This window comes from Dysidea avara, chromosome 1 (genome assembly GCF_963678975.1).
Source record: "Dysidea avara chromosome 1, odDysAvar1.4, whole genome shotgun sequence".
NCBI lineage: Eukaryota > Metazoa > Porifera > Demospongiae > Dictyoceratida > Dysideidae > Dysidea > Dysidea avara.
Window position 1 is genome coordinate 52,366,168 of NC_089272.1, and position 22,699 is coordinate 52,388,866.

Sequence of the window (22,699 nt, forward strand, 5' to 3'; positions counted from 1 at the left end):
ATTGCTATGTAGATGGAGTAACATCGTAGGAGTGCTTTTTGGTGGTTTGAAAGGAATCGAGATAAAAACCATGGAGACATGACACAAAATCCAACCTGTGTCACAATTACGCGATCGATTTTTATGAATAAAAAAAAGTATTAATTTTCACGCCTACTAGGCAAACCGCTTAGAGCAATGAGCTGAAAATCAGTGTATAGCTGGAATAATCTTCATAGAAAGTCATTGCAGTAGTACAGAAGAATCGAATTACAAACCACTGAGTTATGATTCGAAAGCCAACTCCGTGAAGCAAATGCGAGATCGAGATACTCTAATAGAACAGTCACCCTAATAGAGCATTCGGCTAATATATTTACTCCATTATAGAATTTTATTACATCACAAGTTATTCTGTAGGGAGTTCAGCTGCAAACAGTTAATCTTATAGACAGTTCAACAAGAAGCAAGTCACCATGTGGAGAGTTAAGCAAATATATCACTATAGAGATTCAGAACATTGCAGTCACAATGAAGAAAGTTCAGCTATAAACAAGTCATGCACCCTGTAGAGAATTCAGCTACAATTAAGTCACTCTCTAGAGAATTTAGCTACACAGAATTCAGCTACACACAAGTCACTGTGGAGAGATCAGCTACAAACAAAACACTTTGCAGAGTGTTCAGCTACAACAAATCAACCTTTAGAGCGATCAGAATGAACAAATTAACACAAATCTACCTGTAGAGAGATAAGCTAGAAACAAATCACCCTGTAGAGAGTTCAGCTACAAAAAATCACCCTGTAGAGACATCAGCTAGAAACTAGACACAATGTAAGGAGTTCAGCTACAAGCAATCACCCTGTAGAGAGTTCAGCTAGACGAAGTCACCTTATAGAGAGTTCAGCTACAAAGAAACCATCATGTAGAGAGTTCAGCTACAAAGAAACCACTATGTAGAGAGTTTAGCTGCAAACAAATCACCTGTAGAGAGTTCAGCTAGAAACAAATCACCTGTAGAGAGACCAGCTAGAAGAGCTCACCCAGTAGAGAGATCAGCTGCAAAAAAATATCCTGTGGGGAATGATGGGCATGTAATAAATATATGTATATAATTTGTATAATTACTAATAAAATCAAAAATAATTGAAGTATTAAAAATCTGCTTTAAGTTCTTTTCTTCTTCCTGTGGTAAAGAAAAAACACATGGGTTAAAATACAAAAAGAAGTGATATCTAATCAAAAACAACCAAGCTGTAAAAAAAGGTGCGGCCCCCAAAAAGGCCATGGTGAAAAAAGATGTGAAATCCAAGGTGGCAGCCAAGAAATGGCTGTGATGATAGGTTAATGGTTACATTTTAATAACGACAATTCAGTTGAATTTTGTGCCACTTGTTCTTGGCACCAAATTCACCTGAATTGTTGTTATTAAAATTTTTACCATTAACCTACCATCACAGCCATTTCTTGGCCGCCACCTTGGATTTCACATCTTTTTTCACCATGGCCTTTTTGGGGGCCGCACCGTTTTTTACAGCTTGGCTGTTTTTGATTAGATAGTATTTTACACATGACAATAAAATCCAAATTTGTCATTAAGATGATTTCAAATTTAAATTAAAGTTTTTACCATAATAGCAGTGTTTAATTATGCACTGTTGTTGGACATCAGGGTGATAATGTTTGTAAAAAGAAATAGCAACATCTTGAAATGTTGATCCTCCACCAACAAGCACTAAACAATCAGACAATGCAGCTATTGTTCGTTGTATCTGTGCGGTGTAAGTGGGATTGTTACTACCAATGTGTTTCTCAAAACTACTTTCAAATTCTTCTATACTCCATGAATTGTTACCAAACACAGAAGTGAAATACACACTGTACAATTTTTCTTCAATGCAGTTACTCAGAGTCATCTTCTGAAGTTGCTTCCGAAAGCCATAACTGCCCAGTCTTCCTAGGTCTACTGCTAACGTTCTTTTCCAATTCTGATGAGTTTTAAAAATTTTTAAGCTTTTAAAGTCAGCAGCACATTCCAACATGCGATTCATGAAAGTATCAAAATCTGCATTTCTATATAAAACTAAATTTCTGAATAGTTTCTCAATTCTGACCATCACACCAAAGTATTTATCATTACTAAATCCTAACTGCATCATGTACTTTTTACTGTCTTCTAAAATTTTCTTGCTGGGCAAAAGACCTAATTCAACTGTGTTTTCATTCTCTAGGGTTACACCTTGTAAATTTATTCTGTTTTTTCGCATTCCTTGCCAGTGTGCCACAAACACAGTGACGTTGTCTGGTTTATGAGAATCAAATATGTAGTGTGAAAATTTCTGCATTGTCATTGGAGTACTGGAATTGAATGCAATGCATACTTGACGGATAAAATTAAAACCTTTTGCTTTGAAATACGACAAGGTTCTTTTAGGAAACTTCACTTCCTTCCAACTGCAACTACCTTCTATCTTAACACGATCTGTAACTGCCTTGATCATTCCTCCACTAACTGCTTGTTGGAGTTCAGGCTTGTATCCTTGTACAAGAAGAAGAATAGCACTCCTAGGAGAGTCTGATATGAACTCCTCCCAGGTAACTAATTCTGAGCAGTTTCTCATGGTTGACTGTTTATTCCAGTAGTTCCTATCATAGATGTCACTAAATCTCATTGGGTCTGCCATTCCATGAACTACTGCTTCAAATGACATAAGGTGGTCCGTGAAAAATGGCTCAACAACTTTTATTCCAACTGTGTTAGCCCAGTACTGTAATCCCCAGAGATTCCTGGCTGATGAAGTTTGCTGCTCGTAGAGTTGATATGGTAAGACATATCCGTATTGTTGTGATTGTTCTGATGAAGTTTGAAACACAGGATTGGCTTCATGAAGTTTAAATCTCTTAGAGTCCTCCACAACATCACTATCATTGGTACGTCGTAGCATTGACATAGTTGTTTCTCTCCATTCAGGAATGTCATTGTAAGAATAGTACACCATTCCGCCAAGCAGTAGGTTAATGCAAACAGAAAACAAACCAAAATAACAACAAATGGAGCGATCACAGAAAAATGAAAATTCCATGTTGGTTTGCTTGGGTTTACAAGATAACCTATAAACAGGAGAAAGTGAAATTAAAAACAAACTTCTACCAACTCCTTTGTCGTGCATACTGTGCAATCAAAATGGAAGACAATACAACTTGTGTGACACAGTGGAATACGCAGTAAACTGCTTAATAGACAACACAGTGAAAACTCTGTTATCTAATGTTTGGATAACCAAAATATCTACAACACTGACCAAGAGTTCCTTTAAGTAGTTGCCTATGCCATTAAGTAGTTATTAAAGCACCATTAGGAAGCCCATGAAAATCTGTATACCAGTAAATGGGTACCATAATTGCCTTTTTGTGTAACAAGATAAAAGTGTACATGTTATGAAGTTATATCGGACATCTGGTTTGACCACATGGTGCTGTGAATATATTTGTGGAAAACCCAAAGAAGCTATACAGATCCTGGTCTTTCAATGCCGTATATAGTTGTAAGCATATAACTATAATATAGGTAACCATGGATTTGTGTGTGAAGAAGCCCCATAACTCAAAGGAACCACAAATTAGCTGTAGTATGTGTAAAATGAGATAATGTGAATAAGCACAACAGTACATGATCTCTTGGTATAAACCAGCCACTTCACCTAGTAATTCATATTGCGGGTGTATCCATTCACTAGGTGGATTGGACTACCATACAGAGGGAAACTTTGGAGGAGGAAAAATTTGGCGAATCAAGCAAAATATCACTGTTGGCAAAATAAAATTTGGCAAATTTTTAGCAAAGCGTACACCCTATTTAATTAATTAGATTTACTAATTGCTGTGTCTGAAGCGAGAACTGGGAGTGCCATGCCTCTTCGGCGCCTGGAGTCAGCTATCAACTAACAGTAGATCTACACCCTCTGGAATAGTGAATATCGTACTTAATATGGTAGGACTTGCTATTTGTCACGCCCGTTTCTAGGTGAGGTTTGAGGATACTAGCTACGTGTACAGTAGTTAGCTGAGTATAGCTAGCTTGCCACCTAGTGAGGTATAGTTGAGGCAAGCCTTGTTCTAGCATGATGCCTGGCCCAGTAGCCCTTGGTCGAGTAGAAAATTGATTAGTCTGAGGGTTGGTTGCTATTTTCTTCACCAGCGAAAATATTTGGATGGGGAAAATTTGGCGAATTCATGGTCATTCGCCAAATTTTAATGGCGCCAAAGTTTCCCTCCATACAGTACTAGACTGGATTATACTGGACTCAAACTTTTTTCTATTTTCATACTTTCTTGCCTTTCACTGCCACAGAAGTATTTTAGAATCAATACCATTCACTACAAGACATAAAACATATAAAATGCACATTGTTCACAAACAAAAACTACATTAAAAACTCAGTGTAGTTTCTTATCAAAACTAATTTGCCTACTGCTACCAATGATGCAAGCACATACATGCAGGCACTGATAATGGTGCTAATGCATCTGTCTGTCTTCTCTAACCTTCTCTTGTAAAATAGCACATATTGACATAAATTCAGTCAGCTTTAGATCTGCATTGCCTAGCCTTTCAGTAGTCTAAGTATTCACTATACAATGGCCAGCTCTTTGGTTTATAATAAGGCTGAAACGAATAGTATGAATATTTGTTATTCGTTCGTTAAGAAATATTCTTTATTCGTTAAATATTCGTTAATCGGATAATGTACACATTTAATCTTGAAAACATTTTGACAACTGAAAACCGTCATTTTAAAATATAATTTTTCATCTTAATAATACATGAAAAGGACTTTTCTTTTTTTAACATTTAAAGTTTCAGTAGTAATCAAAGTGATTTTGTCCCTTTCAAGCACCTAATTCAGAAAATTCTTAAAGAATAATTCGTTAATTCGTTCGTTAATTTGAAGAATATTCGAATACCTAAAATTTAATATTCGTTTCACCCCTAGTTCATAATGTTTGTAAATAGCAACAAGTATGCAGTGTTTAGTTAGAAAGAGAAACGCTTCTCAATGCACACACTACCTAACAGGCAGGTAAGGCTGCATCTTTGTGACAAACTACATGTAGTGTACGCAAGAAGAATTTAAACTATTAATTATGAACTTATCATATAATTACATAGACCGCTAAAACTGGACTACAGCTGTATAGCTGTAAATGCTAGACAATATGCTGAGAACTTTGAGTATCTGGTGTTCATCATATTATGCATAGCTAATCACTTTGGAAAAGGTGTTTGCGCAAATTTCATGTGAGTCAGTCCAGTACTCCAGTCCAGTGAATGGCTACACCACTCATATTACCATGAATCAAGACACACGGTAGTGTGTCGTGCGGCCCAAGAAGCCGGCGCGTAACACCCATGAGTATATTGACAGGAAGAAAGAAAACGCAATTTTTGCACCTCCGTAGCTCTGTGCTACCTTGATGAAACAAGACGAGTTTTGCTGTGGACATGCCCTCCAACTGCAGCACTCCACATTCCAAATTTGAGTGAAATCACTTTGCGCGTTCCCGAGATATGCGACTTCAAAAATTGGCTCAGTTTCTTCGTTTTTTTTTCCTTCTTATTTTTCTTTTTCTTGTCGCACACTTACAAAAACTGCTATAAAACTCGAAAGCCATATCCGATTGCCTTGAAATTTGGTACACAGAAGGGGGATATAAAGGCGCATCTCGGTACCAACTTTGGCTGGAATACGATAAACAGGCAAAGAGTTATGAGTGATTATTCACGAAAAATAACACCAATATGTTGTCACGCCTACAGAGTAAACCGCATATGGGAAGAAGCTGAAAATCGGTGGGTGAATAGGTTAACTATTGAACCTCAAACCTTTTGTGGTTTGAAAGAAATCGAGCTAAAAAACAGGAAGATACAACGAAAAAACCAACAGTGTGTAACAATTACGCAATCAAGATTAGCTAATAAAAAAAAACGACTGCTTGCCACGCCTACCAGATAAACCGCTTGGGGTAATGCTTTGAAAATCGTTGTACAGATGGAGTAATCATCTTAGAAAGGATCATCAATGGTGTAGAAGAATCAGACTTAAAGCCACGGAGTTATAACACGAAATCCAACTTGGTGCAGCAAGTGCGAGATCGAGATACTCTAATAGAGCAGTCATCCTAATAGAGCAGTCACCCTGAAGAGAATTCAAGAGATCAGCTAGAAACAAGAAACCTGTATAGAGATCAGCTACACACAAGTCACCCTGTAGAGAGATCAGCTAGAAGAAGTTACCTTGTAGGGAGTTCATGCAACTATGGAAAGGGATAGTTCAGCTAGAAAAAATCACCTTGTAGAGTTCAGCTACAAAGAAACCACCATGTAGAGAGTTCAGCTACAAACAAATCGCCCTGTGGAGAGATCAATAGAAGAAGTTACCTTGCAGAGAGCTCAGCTACAAAGAAACCATCATGTAGAGAGTTCAGCTACAAACTAGCCACCTTGTAGAGAGATCAGCTAGAAGAAGTTACCTTATAGAGAATTCAGCTACAAGGAAACCATCATGTAGAGAGTTCAGCTACAAACAAATCTCCCTATAGAGAGATCAGCTAGAAGAAGTTACCTTGTAGAGAGTTCAGTTTCAAACAAATCACCCTGTAGAAAGATCAGCTAGAAGAGGTCACCTTGTAGAGAGTTCAGTTACAAAGAAACCACCATGTAGAGAGCTCAGCTACAAACTAGTGACTTTGTAGAGACATCAGCTAGAAGAAGTTACCTTGTAGAGAGTTCAACTACAAAGAAACCATTCTTTAAAGAGCTCAGCTGCAAACAAATCACCTGTACAGAATTCAGCTACAAATAAATCACCCTGTATAAAATTCTGCCACAAGCAAATTGCCCTGTAGAAAGATCAGTTAGAAGAAGTTACCTTGTAGATAGTTCAGCTACAAACAGATCTCCCTGTAGAGAGATCAGCTAGAAGAAATTACCTTGTAGAGAGTTCAGCTACAAAGAAACCACCATGTAGAGAGTTCAGCTGCAAAGAAATCACCCTGTAGAAAATTCTGCCAGAAACAAATTGCCCTGTAGAAAGATCATTTAGAAGAAGTTACCTTTTAGAGAGTTCAACTACAAAGAAACCATTCTGTAAAGAGCTCAACTGCAAACAAATCACCTGTACAGAATTCAGCTACAAACAAATCACCCTGTAGAGAGATCAGCTAGAAGAAGTTAACTTGTAGAGAGTTCAGCTACAAAGAAACCATCATTTAGAAAGTTCAGCTTCAAACAAATCAGCTGTAGAGAGTTCAGCTACAAACAAATCTCCCTGTAGAGAGATCAGCTAGAAGAAGTTACCTTGTAGAGAGTGAAGCTACAAACAAATCATCCTATTGAAAGATCAGCTAGAAGAAGTCACATTGTAGAAAGTTCAGTTACAAAGAAACCACCATGTAGAGAGTTCAGCTACAAACTAGCCACCTTGTAGAGACATCAGCTAGAAAAGTTACCTTGTAGAGAGTTCAGCTACAAACAAATCTCCCTGTAGAGAGATCAGCTAGAAGAAATTACCTTGTAGAGAGTTCAGCTACAAAGAAACCATTCTGTAAAGAGCTCAGCTGCAAACAAATCACCTGTACAGAATTCAGCTTCAAACAAATCACCCTGTAGAGAGATCAGCTAGAAGATATTACCTTGTAGATAGTTCAGCTACAAACAGATCACCCTGTAGAAAGATCAGTTAGAAGAAGTTACCTTTTAGAGAGTTCAGCTACAAAGAAACCATTCTGTAAAGAGCTCAGCTGCAAACAAATCACCTGTACAGAATTCAGATCACCTGTAGAAAGTTCAGCTACAAACAAATCTCCCTGTAGAGAGATCAGCTAGAAGAAGTTACCTTGTAGAGAGTGAAGCTACAAACAAATCACCCTATTGAAAGATCAGCTAGAAGAAGTCACCTTGTAGAAAGTTCAGTTACAAAGAAACCACCATGTAGAGAGTTCAGCTACAAACTAGTCACCTTGTAGAGACATCAGCTAGAAAAGTTACCTTGTAGAGAGTTCAGCTACAAAGAAACCATTCTGTAAAGAGCTCAGCTGCAAACAAATCACCTGTACAGAATTCAGCTACAAACAAATCAGCCTGTAGAGAGATCAGCTAGAAGAAATTACCTTGTAGATAGTTCAGCTACAAACAAATCACCCTGTAGAAAGATCAGTTAGAAGAAGTTACTTTGTAGAGAGTTCAGCTACAAAGAATCCGTAAAGAGCTCAGCTGCAAACGAATCACCTGTACAGAATTCAGCTACAAACACATCACCCTGTAGAGAGATCAGTTAGAAGAAGTTACCTTGTAGAGAGTTCAGCTACAAAGAAACCATCATGTAGAGAGTTCAGCTGCACAGAAATCACCACTGCCCAAATTTCAAGGCAATAGCTCTTTCCAATCTGAAGTTATCAATTGTCAAAGTTGGCATATTGGATGTGTGGAAGGCCCCTTTTCGCAAATCCGGTCACATATGCATTATATGTGACCGGATTTGCGAAAAAGGGTCTTCCACACACATCCAGTTCTATGAACTTGAATGACCATACCTTTGTGCTCAAAGAAGATACTAACCTGAAATTTTGTTCATGTATTAACCTATGTTGTTACTCATCACTGTCCAAATTTCAAGGCAATACTATTTTCCTATTTGACATTATGAACTGCCAAGTTCGTAAATTGGATGTGTGTGGAAGACCCCTTTTCGCAATCCGGTCACATCAAGACACACGGTAGTGTGTCGTGCGGCCCAAGAAGCCGGCGCGCCACACCGTGAGTATATTTACAGGAAGAAAGAAAACGTCATTTTCACACTTTTGTATCTCGGTGATAGCTTATCCGATTGAAACCAAATTTGCTGCAGCGTTGCCCGCCAGCTAGGGGAGTCTACATTCCAAATTTGAAGGAAATCACTCAAGCCATTTCCGAGATATGAGCGGCCAAAGTTTCGTTTTTTTTCTTCGTTTTTTTTTCTTCGTTTTTTTTTCTTCTTATTCTTCTTCGTCTTTTCGCACACTTGCAAAAACTGATATAAAATGCAAACGCGTGCTCCGATCGCCTTGAAATTTGGCACACAGAAAGGGAGTCCAAAGGCGAATCCTAGCATCACATGTGGTGCAAATCCGATGCATGGTTCAGGAGTTATGACCGATTATTCGTGTAAAACAAGATCGATTTGTTGTCACGCCTACAGGGTAAACCGCTTCATGGAATGAGTTGAAAATTGCTATGCAGATGGAGTAACCATCGTAGGAGTGCCTTTTGGTGGTTTGAAAGGAATCGAGATTAAGACCACGGAGATATGACACAAAACCCAACCTGTGTCACAATTACGCGATCGATTTTTAGTAATAAAAAAGTATTAGTTTTCACGCCTACTAGGCAAACTGCTAAGAGCAATGAGCTGAAAATCGGTGTATAGCTGGAAGAATCTTCATAGAAAGTCATTGCAGTAGTATAGAAGAATTGGATTACAAACCATTGAGCTATGATTCGAAAGCCAACTCCGTGTAGCAAATGCGAGATCGAGATACTCTAATAGAACAGTCACCCTAATAGAGCATTCAGCTAATTTATTTACTTCATTATAGAATTCTATTACATTACAAGTTATTCTGTAGGGACTTCACCTGCAAACAGTTAATCTTATAGACAGTTCAGCAAGAAGCAAGTCACCCTGTGGAGAGTTAAGCTACAATTATATCACTGTAGAGATTCAGAACATTACAAGTCACACTGAAGAGAGTTCAGCTATAAACAATTCATGCACCCTGTAGAGAGTTCACCTACAATTAAATCACTCTCTAGACAATTCAGCTACACACAAGTCACTGTGCAGAGAGTTCAGCTACAAACAAATTACCCTGTAGAGAGATCAGCTACAAACAAACCACTTTGCAGAGAGTTCAGCTATAAACAAATCAATCTTTAGAGTGATCAGCAACAAACAAATCAACTTGTAGAGAGATCAGATAGAAACAAATCAACCTGCAGAGAGATCAGCTACAAACAAATCAGCTTGTAGAGAGATCAGTTACACACAAATCAACCTGTAGAGAGATAAGCTAGAAACAAATCACCCTGTATAAAGTTCAGCTAAAACAAATCAACCTGCAGAGAGATCAGCTACAAACAAATCACCTTATAGACAGTTCAGCTACAAACAAATTACCCTGTAGAGAGATCGACTACAAACAAATCAACTTGCAGAGAGAGATCAGCTACACACAAATCAACTTGTAGAGAGATCAGCTAGAAACAAATCACCCTGTAGAGAGTTCAGCTACAAACAAATCAATGTGCAGAGAGATCAACTACAAACAAATCACCCTGTAGAGAGATCATCTAGAAACTAGACACAATGTAAGGAGTTCAGCTACAAGCAATACACCCTGTTGAGATTTCAGCTACAAACACATCAACCTGTAGAGCGATCAGCTAGAAATAATTCACCCTAAAGAGAGGTCAGCTACAAAAAATCACCCTGTAGAGAGATCAGCTAGAAACAAACCACCCTGTAGAGACTTCAGCTAGAAACAAATCAACCTGCAGAGAGATCAGCTACAAACAAATCACCCTGTAGAGAGTTCAGCTAAAACAAATCAACCTGCAGAGAGATCAGGTACAAACAAATCACCTTATAGACAGTTCAGTTACAAACAGATTACCCTGTAGAGAGATTCGCTGCAAACAAATCAACTTGCATCTACAAAAAATCACCTTGTAGAGAGATCAGCTAGAAACAAATCATCCTGTAGAGACTTCAGCTACAAACAAATCAACCTGCAGAGAGATCAGCTACAAACAAATCACCCTGTAGAGAGATCAGCTAGAAACTAGACACAATGTAAGGAGTTCAGCTACAAGCAAATCACCCTTTAGAGAGTTCAGCTATAAACAAATCAACCTGCAGAGAGATCAGTTACAAACAAATCAACCTGCAGAGAGATCAGCTACACACAAATCAACTTGTAGAGAGATCAGCTAGAAACTAGACACAATGTAAGGAGTTCAGCTACAAGCAAATCACCCTGTAGAGATTTAAGCTGCAAACAAATCACCCTGTAGAGAGATCAGCTAGAAACTAGACACAATGTAAAGAGTTCAGCTAGAAGAGGTCACCTTATAGAGAGTTCAGCTACAGAGAAACCATCATGTAGAGAGTTCAGCTGCAAACAAATCACTCTGTATAGAATTCAGCTAGAAAAAGTCACCTTGTAGAGAGTTCAGCTACAAAGAAACCGCCATGTAGAGAGTTCAGCCTCAAACAAATTACCGTGTAGAGAATTCAACAACAAACAAATCGCCCTGTAGAGGGATCAGCTAGAAGCAGTTACCTTGTAAAGAGTTCAGCTACAAAGAAACCATCATGTAGAGAGTTCAGCTACAAAGAAAGCACCATGTAGAGAGTTTAGCTGGAAACAAATCACCTGTAGAGAGTTCAGCAAGAAACAAATCACCCTGTAGAGAGATCAGCTAGAAAAGGTCACCTTGTAGAGCGTTCAGCTACAAAGAAACCATCATGTACAGAGTTCAGCTACAAAAAAATCATCCTGTAGAGAGTTCAGCTAGAAGAAGTCATCTTGTAGAGAGTTCAGCTACAAAGAAACCATTATGTAGAGAGTTCAGTTACAAAGAAACCACCATGGATGTAGAGAGTTTAGCTGCAAACAAATAACCTGTAGAGAGTTCAACAACAAACAAATCACCCTGTAGAGAAATCAGCTAGAAGAGGTCACCTTGTAGAGAGTTCAGCTACAAAGAAACCATCATGTAGAGAGTTCAGCTACAAAGAAAGCACCATGTAGAGAGTTTAGCTGGAAACAAATCACCTGTAGAGAGTTCAGCTAGAAACAAATCACCCTGTAGAGAGATCAGCTAGAAGAGGTCACCTTGTAGAGAGTTCAGCTACAAAGAAACCATCATGTGGAGAGTTCAGCTACAAAGAAATCATCCTGTAGAGAGTTCAGCTAGAAGAAGTCACCTTGTAGAGAGTTCAGCTACAAAGAAACCATCATGTAGAGAGTTCAGCTACAAAGAAACCACCATGGATGTAGAGAGTTTAGCTGCAAACAAATAACCTGTAGAGAGTTCAGCTAGAAACATATCACCCTGTAGAGAAATCAGCTAGAAGAGGTCACCTTGTAGAGAGCTCAGCTACAAAGAAACCATCCTGTATATAGTTCAGCTATATTTTAAGTCACCCAGTAGAGAGATCAGCTGCTAAAAAATATCCTGTGGGGAATAATGGGCATGTAATAAATATATGTATATAATTTGTATAATTACTAATAAAATCAAAAATAATTGAAAGTATTAAAAATCTTCTATAAGTTCTTTTCTTCTTCCTATGGTAAATAAAAAAACACATGGGTTAAAAAAAACCCAAAGCCAGCCTATATATGCAGTATACAAATACAAAAAGAAGTGATATCTAATCAAAAACAGCCAATCTGTAAAAAAAGGTGCGGCCCCCAAAAAGGCCGTGGTGAAAAAAGATGTGAAATCCAAGGTGGCAGCCAAGAAATGGCTGTGATGGTAGGTTAATGGTAAAAATTTTAATAACGACAATTCAGGTGAATTTGAGTTTGGGGGCTGCACCTTTTTTTACAGCTTGGCTGTTTTTGATTAGATTTAGTATAGTATCAAGAGTTCATAATATTATGGGGGGGATTATGAACTCTTGATAGTATCTATGAAACAGAAACTATTATGTAGGATTCTCTATTATTTGCATAAAATTACAGTACTGATTAATGTTAATAAGGTCATTGTTGAATTGGGGCATTCAGCCCAACCATTACTTTTAAAGTTAGTGCTGGGGTGTGTGCCAAGATAGTTTTGAAGGGATTTCCACTTGAAGGTAGATCTGGGATGGGGGAATATATAGCCCCCAGACACCAATGAAGATTTAATTTTATGTTTCAATTGCCAGAGAGTGCTACAAATAATATACTGACGTATATGGTATGCACATAGTACCTTGTATCATTGATATTAGAATAAAGCCAAATTATAACTGTATTGCCTCAGTAGCTCTAACTAGCTAGCTATGTAACTAACATATTAGTTATCATGTATGGAGTAACACTATTATAGTTAATATTATAATACTTTATCTAGTAGCTATAAGCTGCCATGGTACCTCAATTTGTATGAAATTCTAGGTGTGGGCTATTAACAACAAGAGTTAACAGTGTATAGGATATTGTTCTCCATCTTCTCAGATATTTGAAGAGCACCATTCCCACACCTATACTTTTGTTTACGAAGCTATTCAAGAATAATGGAGTTTATCAACACGTTGTCTTAATAGATATTGTACTCGAAATATACCACAGGAATGCCACTCACAGATTTTCATTTTCATGGGATATTACATACTTTATATGCTCAAATAGAATAAGCACACAATACATGTCAGTATAAATAACAGAACATTTCACATGACATTGCATAGTGACATACAACATATTATGTGATATTTCTGCTGTGACTCAGTTGATCTACAAAACCATCCTTTTGGGCATACCATAAATTCTTAGATAATCGACAAGCGCTGGTAGCTATGTACATGAGCGAAATTTTCACCAAACGGAGCCATTAAATTTATCACCTTTCAGTGTACCTACAGGTCAAGATAGCAGCCCTACAATTTCTAGTCTGGTTTACATAAAATTATGAATACACAAATGGGGTGGAGGGTAGGGTAGTGTTTCAAACAGATGAAAGTAGTTTTGGCAAGGCCCAACATGCCCTTTGGGAGGTTGGATGTAGTTTGCACAATGACACAAAATACACGTCTGCATAACTTCACGAGGCAGACCAAGCCAATACTGTGTCTCTATCACTCCTTTGTCTTGGAAGATCACCGGAGGATTATACAAGCCTGCAGAAATCTGGCTCAGAAAGCAAGTATAGTAGCCATCTTGCACTGGTGTCACAACATCATGGAACTTTATGTCTTGATATATGTATCACAATTATGTCGTGGCAATCACAACATCCCTACTAACTACATTTCCTAACATTACAACCATGCTACATATCTGTATAAGTGTATCAAGTGTTCCACTGCTCTATTAGAGTATATCTAAATACAATATTCTTCATCCAGACAGCTCAGATGTTTTTACTGAGGCGGCTATAAATTTCAGTTACTTCTAGTAATATTTATATATGTAACCACTTGTGGTCCGTAATGTAATATTACTGGCCTATTATGCAAAGCCTTAATGAAGCGTTACATTATACCGTGATCTGTGACTGTGACTGCAATAATGTGACAGTCAACAAATGATTACGCTTGAGCTGTCAAATCTGTGATCTGTGAGTATATAGTACAATCAATGGTAAAATGCTTTGAGATTAAAACAGTGCTATTTTAATAAAGGCCCATGAAGAAACTAAAGCTTATAGGAGTCTAAATATTGACAATAAACTTTGTTCAATACAAAACAAACAATCAAACAAACAAGCAAACAAACAAGCAAAAAGACCAGCTGTTGACTTGATTCTCCAGGTTCATGCAATCTAATCGGTAACATGATCTGGAAGTTCTTCTGTATTCAACGTAGGTACAGTAGGACCTCCATTATCCGAACACCTTTGTGTCAGCTAAATCACAAAAGTGTTCAGATAAGTGAATTTGTTCAGATAACTGAAGCCAGAGCACATTTATATACAGAGCTCTGTTGAAATACTCTAATAGAACATACACCTGTGACAAAATATTCTAATAGAACATACACCTGTGACAAAATACCCTAATAGAACAGTCACCGCTACTGTTCGGATAATCGAGGGTTTGGATAATCGAAGTTCGGATAATCGAGGTCCTACTGTACTATAATTAAAAATTAAACAGTACGGAAATGTTTTTGTGTTACCCCACGATCCCAACCCTAGTGACACTCAAATGAAGTATGGAGACATGGCAAACTTGTCAGCTGGTATAGGCATGTCCAATACATTTGCTTTTAAAGAACTATTTTATTCATTGTGTATTGCCTACCTCATGTCCGTTAGGTAGTTTTCCGGGTGTAATATGTGTAGAGCATCTCACTGCGAGTAGAATGATGCTAGAAGAAACCCAATTTGTGGAAATTTTAGTGTAGCACCTAAACCAATCCAGTGTAACAAATTTCCCCAACATAGAGTATTTCGGGACCATGGCATAACCTTTAACACATGATGGATGACAGATTCCAGACCACTTTTGGAAAGAACAAGCTATAACGAAAGAAATTAGAGGAAATTTAGTACATATTAGCAAGTTGAAAATCACTTTCTGTCAGGTAGTAGCTATTGAGAATTGAATGTGGACATTGGACCGGTGAACATTCTAATCGCATACTGATGTTTTGACATATAGTGCTACAAATGAAACAAAAAAATATTTCTATAAAAGTTAGTTTAATCAAGACACACGATAGTGTGTCGTGCGGCCCAAGAAGCCGGCGCGCCACACCGTGAGTATATTGACAGGAAGAACGAAAACGTCATTTTCACACCTTTGTATCTCGGTGATAACTTGTCTGATTGGAACCAAATTTGCTACACAGTTGCCCGCCAGCCAAGGGAGTCTACATTCCAAATTTGAAGGAAATCGCTCCAGCCATTTCCGAGATACGAGCTGCCAAAGTTTCGTTTTTTTTTCTTCTTCTTCGTCTTTTCGCACACTTGCAAAAATTGCTATAACAAGCAAACGCGTACTCCGATCGCCTTGAAATTTGGCACACAGAAAGGGAGTCCAAAGGCGAATCCTAGCATCAAATTTGGTACAAATCCGATGAATGGTTCAGGAGTTATGACCGATTATTCGCGTAAAACAAGATCGATTTGTTGTCACGCCTACAGGGTAAACCGCTTCATGGAATGAGTTGAAAATTGCTATGTAGATGGAGTAACCATCGTAGGAGTGCCTTTTGGTGGTTTGAAAGGAATCGAGATAAAGACCACGGAGATATGACACAAAACCCAACCTGTGTCACAATTACGCGATCGATTTTTATGAATAAAAAAGTATTAGTTTTCACGCCTACTAGGCAAACCGCTTAGAGCAATGAGCTGAAAATCGGTGTATATCTGGAATAATCTTCATAGAAAGTTCTTGCAGTAGTACAGAAGAATCGGATTACAAACCACTGAGTTATGATTCGAAAGCCAACTCCGTGTAGCAAATGCGAGATCGAGATACTCTAATAGAACAGTCACCCTAATAGAGCATTCGGCTAATTTATTTACTCCATTATAGAATTTTATTACATCACAAGTTATTCTGTAGGGAGTTCAGCTGCAAACAGTTAATCTTATAGACAGTTCAGCAAGAAAACAGTCACCATGTGGAGAGTTAAGCAAATATATCACTATAGAGATTCAGAACATTACAAGTCACACTGAAGAAAGTTCAGCTATAAACAAGTCATGCACTGTGTAGAGAATTCAGCTACAATTAAGTCACTCTCTAGAGAATTCAGTTACACAGAATTCAGCTACACACAAGTCACTGTGGAGAGAGTTCAGCTACAAACAAATTACCCTTTAGAGTGATCAGCTACAAACAAAACACTTTGCAGGGGGTTCAGCTGCAACAAATCAACCTTTAGAGCGATCAGCAATGAACAAATCAACACAAATCTACCTGTAGAGAGATCAGCTAGAAACAAATTACCCTGAAGAGAGTTCAGCTACAAAAAAAATCACCCTGTAGAGACATCAGCTAGAAACTAGACACAATGTAAGGAGTTCAGCTACAAGCAATCAACCTGTAGAGAGTTCAGCTAAAACAAATCAACCTGCAGAGAGATCAGCTACAAACAAATCACCATATAGAGAGTTCAGCTACAAACAGATTACCTGTAGATAGATCGGCTACAAACAAATCACCCTGTAGAGAGATCAGCTAGAAACTACACACAATGTAAGGAGTTCAGCTACAAACAAATCACCCTGTAGACAGATCAGCTACAAACTAGACACAAAGTAAGGAGTTCAGCTACAGGTAAAGTACCCTGTAGAGAGTTCATCTACAAACAAATCAACCTGTAGAGCAATCAGCTAGAAACAAATCACCCTGAAGAGAGGTCAGCTACAAAAAATCACCCTGTAGAGAGATCAGCTAGAAACAAATCACCCTGAAGAGAGGTCAGCTACAAAAAAATCACCCTGTAGAGAGATCAGCTACAAACAAATTGCCCTGTAGAGAGATCAGCTACAAGCAAAACACCCTGTAGAGAGTTCAGCAACAAAGAAACCACCATGTAGAGAGTTCAGCTACCAACAAATTACCCTGTAGATAGATCGGCTACAAACAAATCAGCCTGTAGAGAGTTCAGCTAAAACAAATCAACCTGCAGAGAGATCAGCTACACACAAATCACCCTGTAGAGAGATCAGCTAGAAACTACACACAATGTAAGGAGTTCAGCTACAAATAAATCACCCTGTAGAGAGTTCAGCTAAAACAAATCAACCTGCAGAGAGATCAGCTACAAACAAATCACCTTTTAGACAGTTCAGCTACAAATAAATTACCTTGTAGAGAGATCAGCTACAAACAAATCAACCTGCAGAGAGATTAGCTACACACAATTCAACTTGTAGAGAGATCAGCTACAAACAAATCACCCTGTAGAGAGATCAGCTAGAAACTAGACACAATGTAAGGAGTTCAGCTACAAGCAAATCACCGTGTAGAGAGTTCAGCTACAAACAAACCAACCTGTAGAGCGATCAGCTAGAAACAAATCACCCTGAAGAGAGGTCAGCTACAAAAAATCACCCTGTAGAGATATCAGCTAGAAACAAATCACCCTGAAGAGAGGTCAGCTACAAAAAAATCACCCTGTAGAGAGATCAGCTAGAAACAAATTACCCTATAGAGAGATCGGCTACAAACAAATCAACCTGCAGAGAGATCAGCTGCACACAAATCAACTTATAGAGAGATCAACTACAAACAAATCACCCTGTAGAGAGATCAGCTAGAAACTACACACAATGTAAGGAGTTCTGCTACAAATAAATCACCCTGTAGAGAGTTCAGCTAAAACAAATCAACCTGCAGAGAGATCAGCTACAAACAAATCACCTTTTAGACAGTTCAGCTACAAATAAATTACCTTGTGGAGAGATCGGCTACAAACAAATCAACCTCCAGAGAGATTAGCTACACACAATTCAACTTGTAGAGAGATCAGCTACAAACAAATCACCCTGTAGAGAGATCAGCTAGAAACTAGACACAATGTAAGGAGTTCAGCTACAAGCAAATCACCGTATAGAGAGTTCAGCTACAAACAAACCAACCTGTAGAGCGATCAGCTAGAAACAAATCACCCTGAAGAGAGGTCAGCTACAAAAAATCACCCTGTAGAGATATCAGCTAGAAACAAATCACCCTGAAGAGAGGTCAGCTACAAAAAAATCACCCTGTAGAGAGATCAGCTAGAAACAAATCACCCTGAAGAGAGGTCAGCTACAAACAAAACACTTTGCAGAGAATTCAGCTACAAACAAATCAGCTTGTAGAGAGATCAGTTACACACAAATCAACCTGTACAGAGATAAGCTAGAAACAAATCACCCTGTAGAGAGTAGCTACAAGCAAAACACCCTGTAGAGAGTTCAGCAACAAAGAAACCACCATGTAGAGAGTTCAACTGCAAACAAATCACCTTATAGAGAGTTCAGCTACAAACAAATCACCCTGTAGAGAGATCAGCTAGAAACTAGACACAATGTAAGGAGTTCAGCTACAAGCAAATCACCCCTTTAGTGAGTTCAGCTACAAACAAATCAACCTGCAGTGAAATCACCTACAAAAAAGCACCTTGTACAGAGTTCAGCTACAAACAAATTACCCTGTAGAGAGATCGACTACAAACAAATCAACCAGTAGAAAGATCAGCTACACACAAATCAACTTGTAGAGAGATCAGCTACAAACAAATCACCCTGTAGAAAGATCAGCTAGAAACCAGACACAATGTAAGGAGTTCAGCTACAAGTAAATCACCCTGTAGAGAGTTCAGCTAAAACAAATCAACCTGCAGAGAGATCAGCTACAAATAAATCACTTTACAGACAGTTCAGCTACAAACAAATTACCTTGTAGAGAGATCGGCTGCAAATTAATCAACCTGCAGAGAGATCAGCTACACACAAATCAACTTGTAGAGAGATCAGCTACAAACAAATCACCCTGTAGAGAGATCAGCTAGAAACTAGATACAATGCAAGTTCAGCTATATACAAGCAAAATCACCCTTTAGTGAGTTCAGCTACAAACAAATCAACCTGCAGTGAGATCACCCACAAAAACGCACTTGTACAGAGTTCAGTTACAAACAAATCACCCTGTAGAAGATCAGCAACAAAGAAACCACCATGTACAGAGTTCATCTGCAAACAAATCACCCAGTAGAAAGATCAGCTAGAAGAAGTTACCTTGTAGAGAGTTCAGTTACAAAGAAACCATCATATAGAGAGTTCAGCTACAAAGAAATTACCCCGTAGAGAGTTCAGCTAGAAGAAGTCACCTTGTAAAGAGTTTAGCTACAAAGAAACCATCATGTACAGAGTTCAGCTACAAAGAAACTACCTGTACAGAATTCAACTACAAACAAATTACCCTGTATAGAGATCAGCTAGAAGAAGTTACCTTGTAGATAGTTCAGCTACAACAATTCACCCTGTAGAAAGATCAGCTAGAAGAAGTCACCTTGTAGAGTGTTCAGTTACAAAGAAACCATCATGTAGAGAGTTCAGCTGCAAACAAATCACTCTGTAGAGAGTTCAGCTACAAAGAAACCGCTATGTAGAGAGTTCAGCCTCATACAAACTACCTTGTAGAGAATTCAACTACAACAAATCACCCTGTAGAGAAGAAGTTACCTTGTAGAGAGTTCAGCTACAAAGAAACCATCATGTAGAGAGTTCAGCTACAAAGAAACCACCTAGTAGAGAGTTTAGCTGCAAACAAATCACCTGTAGAGAGTTCAGCTAGAAACAAATCACCCCGTAGAGAGATCAGCTGGACGAAGTCACCTTGTAGAGAGTTCAGCTACAAAGAAACCATCATGTAGAGAGTTCAGCTGCCAACAAATTACCCTACAGAGAGTTCAGCTACAAAAAATCACCCTGTAGAGAGTTCAGCTAGACGAAGTCACCTTATAGAGAGTTCAGCTACAAAGAAACCATCATGTAGAGAGTTCGGATACAAAGACACCACCATGTAGAGAATTTAGCTGCAAACAAATCACCTGTAGAGAGTTCAGCTAGAAACAAAATACCCTGTAGAGAGACCAGCTAGAAGAGGTTACCTTGTAGAGAGTTCAGCTACAAAGAAACCAACCTGTATATAGTTTAGCTATATTTCAAGTCACCCAGTAGAGAGATCAGCTGCAAAAAAATATCCTGTGGAGAATAATGGGCATTTAATAAATATATGTATATAATTTGTATAATTACTAATGAAATCAAAAATAATTGAAGTACTAAAAGTCTTCTTTAAGTTCTTTTCTTCTTCCTGTAGTAAAGAAAAAAAACACATGGGTTAAAAAAGCCCCAAAGCCAGCCATAGGCCGGCTTTGCAGTATACAAATACAAAAAGAAGTGATATCTAATCAAAAACAGCCAAGCTGTAAAAAAAGTTGCGGCCCCCAAAAAGACCATGGTGAAAAAAGATGTGAAATCCAAGGTGGCGGCCAAGAAATGGCTGTGATGGTAGGTTAATGGTTACATTTTAATAATGACAAATCAGGTGAATTTTGTGCCGCTTGGTCTTGGCACCAAATTCACCTGAATTGTTGTTATTAAAATGTAACCATTAACCTACCATCACAGCCATTTCTTGGCCGCCACCTTGGATTTCACATCTTTTTTCACCATGGCCTTTTTGGGGGCCGCACTTTTTTTTACAGCTTGGCTGTTTTTGATTAGATTAAATATAGCTGTTGCAATGATTAAACTTGTCTGCTTTTATAGCAAACTTCTATTATGCCCTACCTGGCAACCTCTCCATGAAACATCTAAAGGAGGATTTCACCAGATATTTTGGACAGTTAGGATATTGCTAGTATAGTGCCCTTGTAGTACAGAGATGTATATACACTGAATATAAATAACTACAGAATACCATATGGCCATGACAGGCCCGGTACGTGGCACAATTAAATTTAATGTCCCACCATTGATATAACTTAGATAACGGCATTCTTTATGTTTAAAAGATGGTTGCATAAATAAAACCAATTAGATTAGATTAGGTTATACATTTTTGTCAAAAGACATGGGTACACAAAAGGCATATAGCCTGCTAACGTGCTCCCCACCCAAAGTACATGCACACACTCATAGTATCACATAAGAACAATCATTATAGTCGCAAGATATCTAGTGTCTCACCCTTCCCAGCAGCCCACTGCATCTTTCCTTCAAATAGGGTGATTGGTGAACACTGGAGAGAACACTACTTGCAACGGAGGGAGCAGGAGGTTACCATCCAGGAGAATCGCAGCAGGAGAAATCGCTTGTGGGTTTTTGGTTTTAATATTCCTGAAGCAGCAACTGTACACAGCGCTCGGTTCACAAACTTACATCTACAGATTGGCCGTGAAGGGTCGTCATCGGTATGCATACAGCCTTGAGAACGAGGGGTCCGACACTCTTGAAATCTCGTACGCTTCGTCAGAAATCACATTTGAAATCATGAAATCACACACTCAAAAGAAATCAGAAATCACACTTTTTGAAAACGAAAATCGTAAAACTCCGTATATTTCCGTAAATTACTGACTCATTGAATTACGCGATATTATTAATTGGAACATAACAGAAGTGATTTAAGGCCCGAATCACTTGATCTGGCACTGGTTCGGCTGCCAATCTCTTGAATTTTACAGCCCAAGCTGAGTCCACTAATGGTCAAAAGCTTCCATCACTGGAGCCATAGATTTTAGAGGCGCAAAATCTATGCTGGAGCCACACGAGTGATCTGAGAATCCATCTCGGAATCTTATTCAGTTTTAACTAGCAATTTAGGCTCTACTCGCAGCCACAAGTGACGGTACATCATAGTGACTGCATGGGTTAATGATGAAACGGGTAAACCATGTAGAAGGGCTGCAAACTATAAGCACACTTTTGCAAAGAAAGTAGTTCCCAGCATTAGCTTCAGGACAAATAATTATGCAGCTTGTCTAGAAAATATGTATGTCAGTACTGGTTAGTAACTAGCTACTAGGTATAACTTTTCAAAGATTAGCTCACATAATATGATTCTACTTGTTCAGCTGACCCACTAAACATCTTTACATAACTCGCAAGCAAACATTTCATATAAAACAATCCTGGCATACACAATGAAGACCATGGATGTATCCAGATCAGTTGACTGTGTACTTAGGTGTTTCCTGCCACTGTGGTTGTTAGTCAATATGGAATGAGATCAGGGTTGTTAACAGAGAGCCATTCCAGTTTTCAATACCATTGTGAAGGAAGGGATGTGCACGTTACTGATGTTAGCAGAGATATTGTTTATGTCAACTTTCAGGTGTGATTTAATCTATTGTGTATTATAAAACTGGTAGGTAATACATACAAGTAGCTATCTTTCTGCATATAGCTAAGTCAGCTTCATGCAGATTAAATACATCACATATTGATCAGATAA

The 22,699-nt window shown here is 38.3% G+C and overlaps 1 protein-coding gene across 1 annotated transcript; it reads right to left on the reverse strand.

Annotated features, from left to right (window-relative positions):
• Positions 1 to 1,558: 1,558 nt before the first annotated feature.
• On the reverse strand, positions 1,559 to 21,806 carry LOC136268510 (uncharacterized). The gene is made up of 2 exons (XM_066063872.1): positions 21,433 to 21,806; positions 1,559 to 3,092 (listed from the first exon to the last, which is right to left on the reverse strand). Exon 2 carries the CDS (start codon positions 3,062 to 3,064, stop codon positions 1,577 to 1,579), a length of 1,488 nt encoding a protein of 495 aa, XP_065919944.1. The 5' UTR covers positions 3,065 to 3,092; positions 21,433 to 21,806; the 3' UTR covers positions 1,559 to 1,576.
• Positions 21,807 to 22,699: the final 893 nt, after the last annotated feature.

Bases quoted from the DNA above. Each gene is read 5' to 3' on its own strand.
- LOC136268510 (XM_066063872.1), bottom strand. From the start codon at position 3,064: ATGGAATTTTCATTTTTCTGTGATCGCTCCATTTGTTGTTATTTTGGT.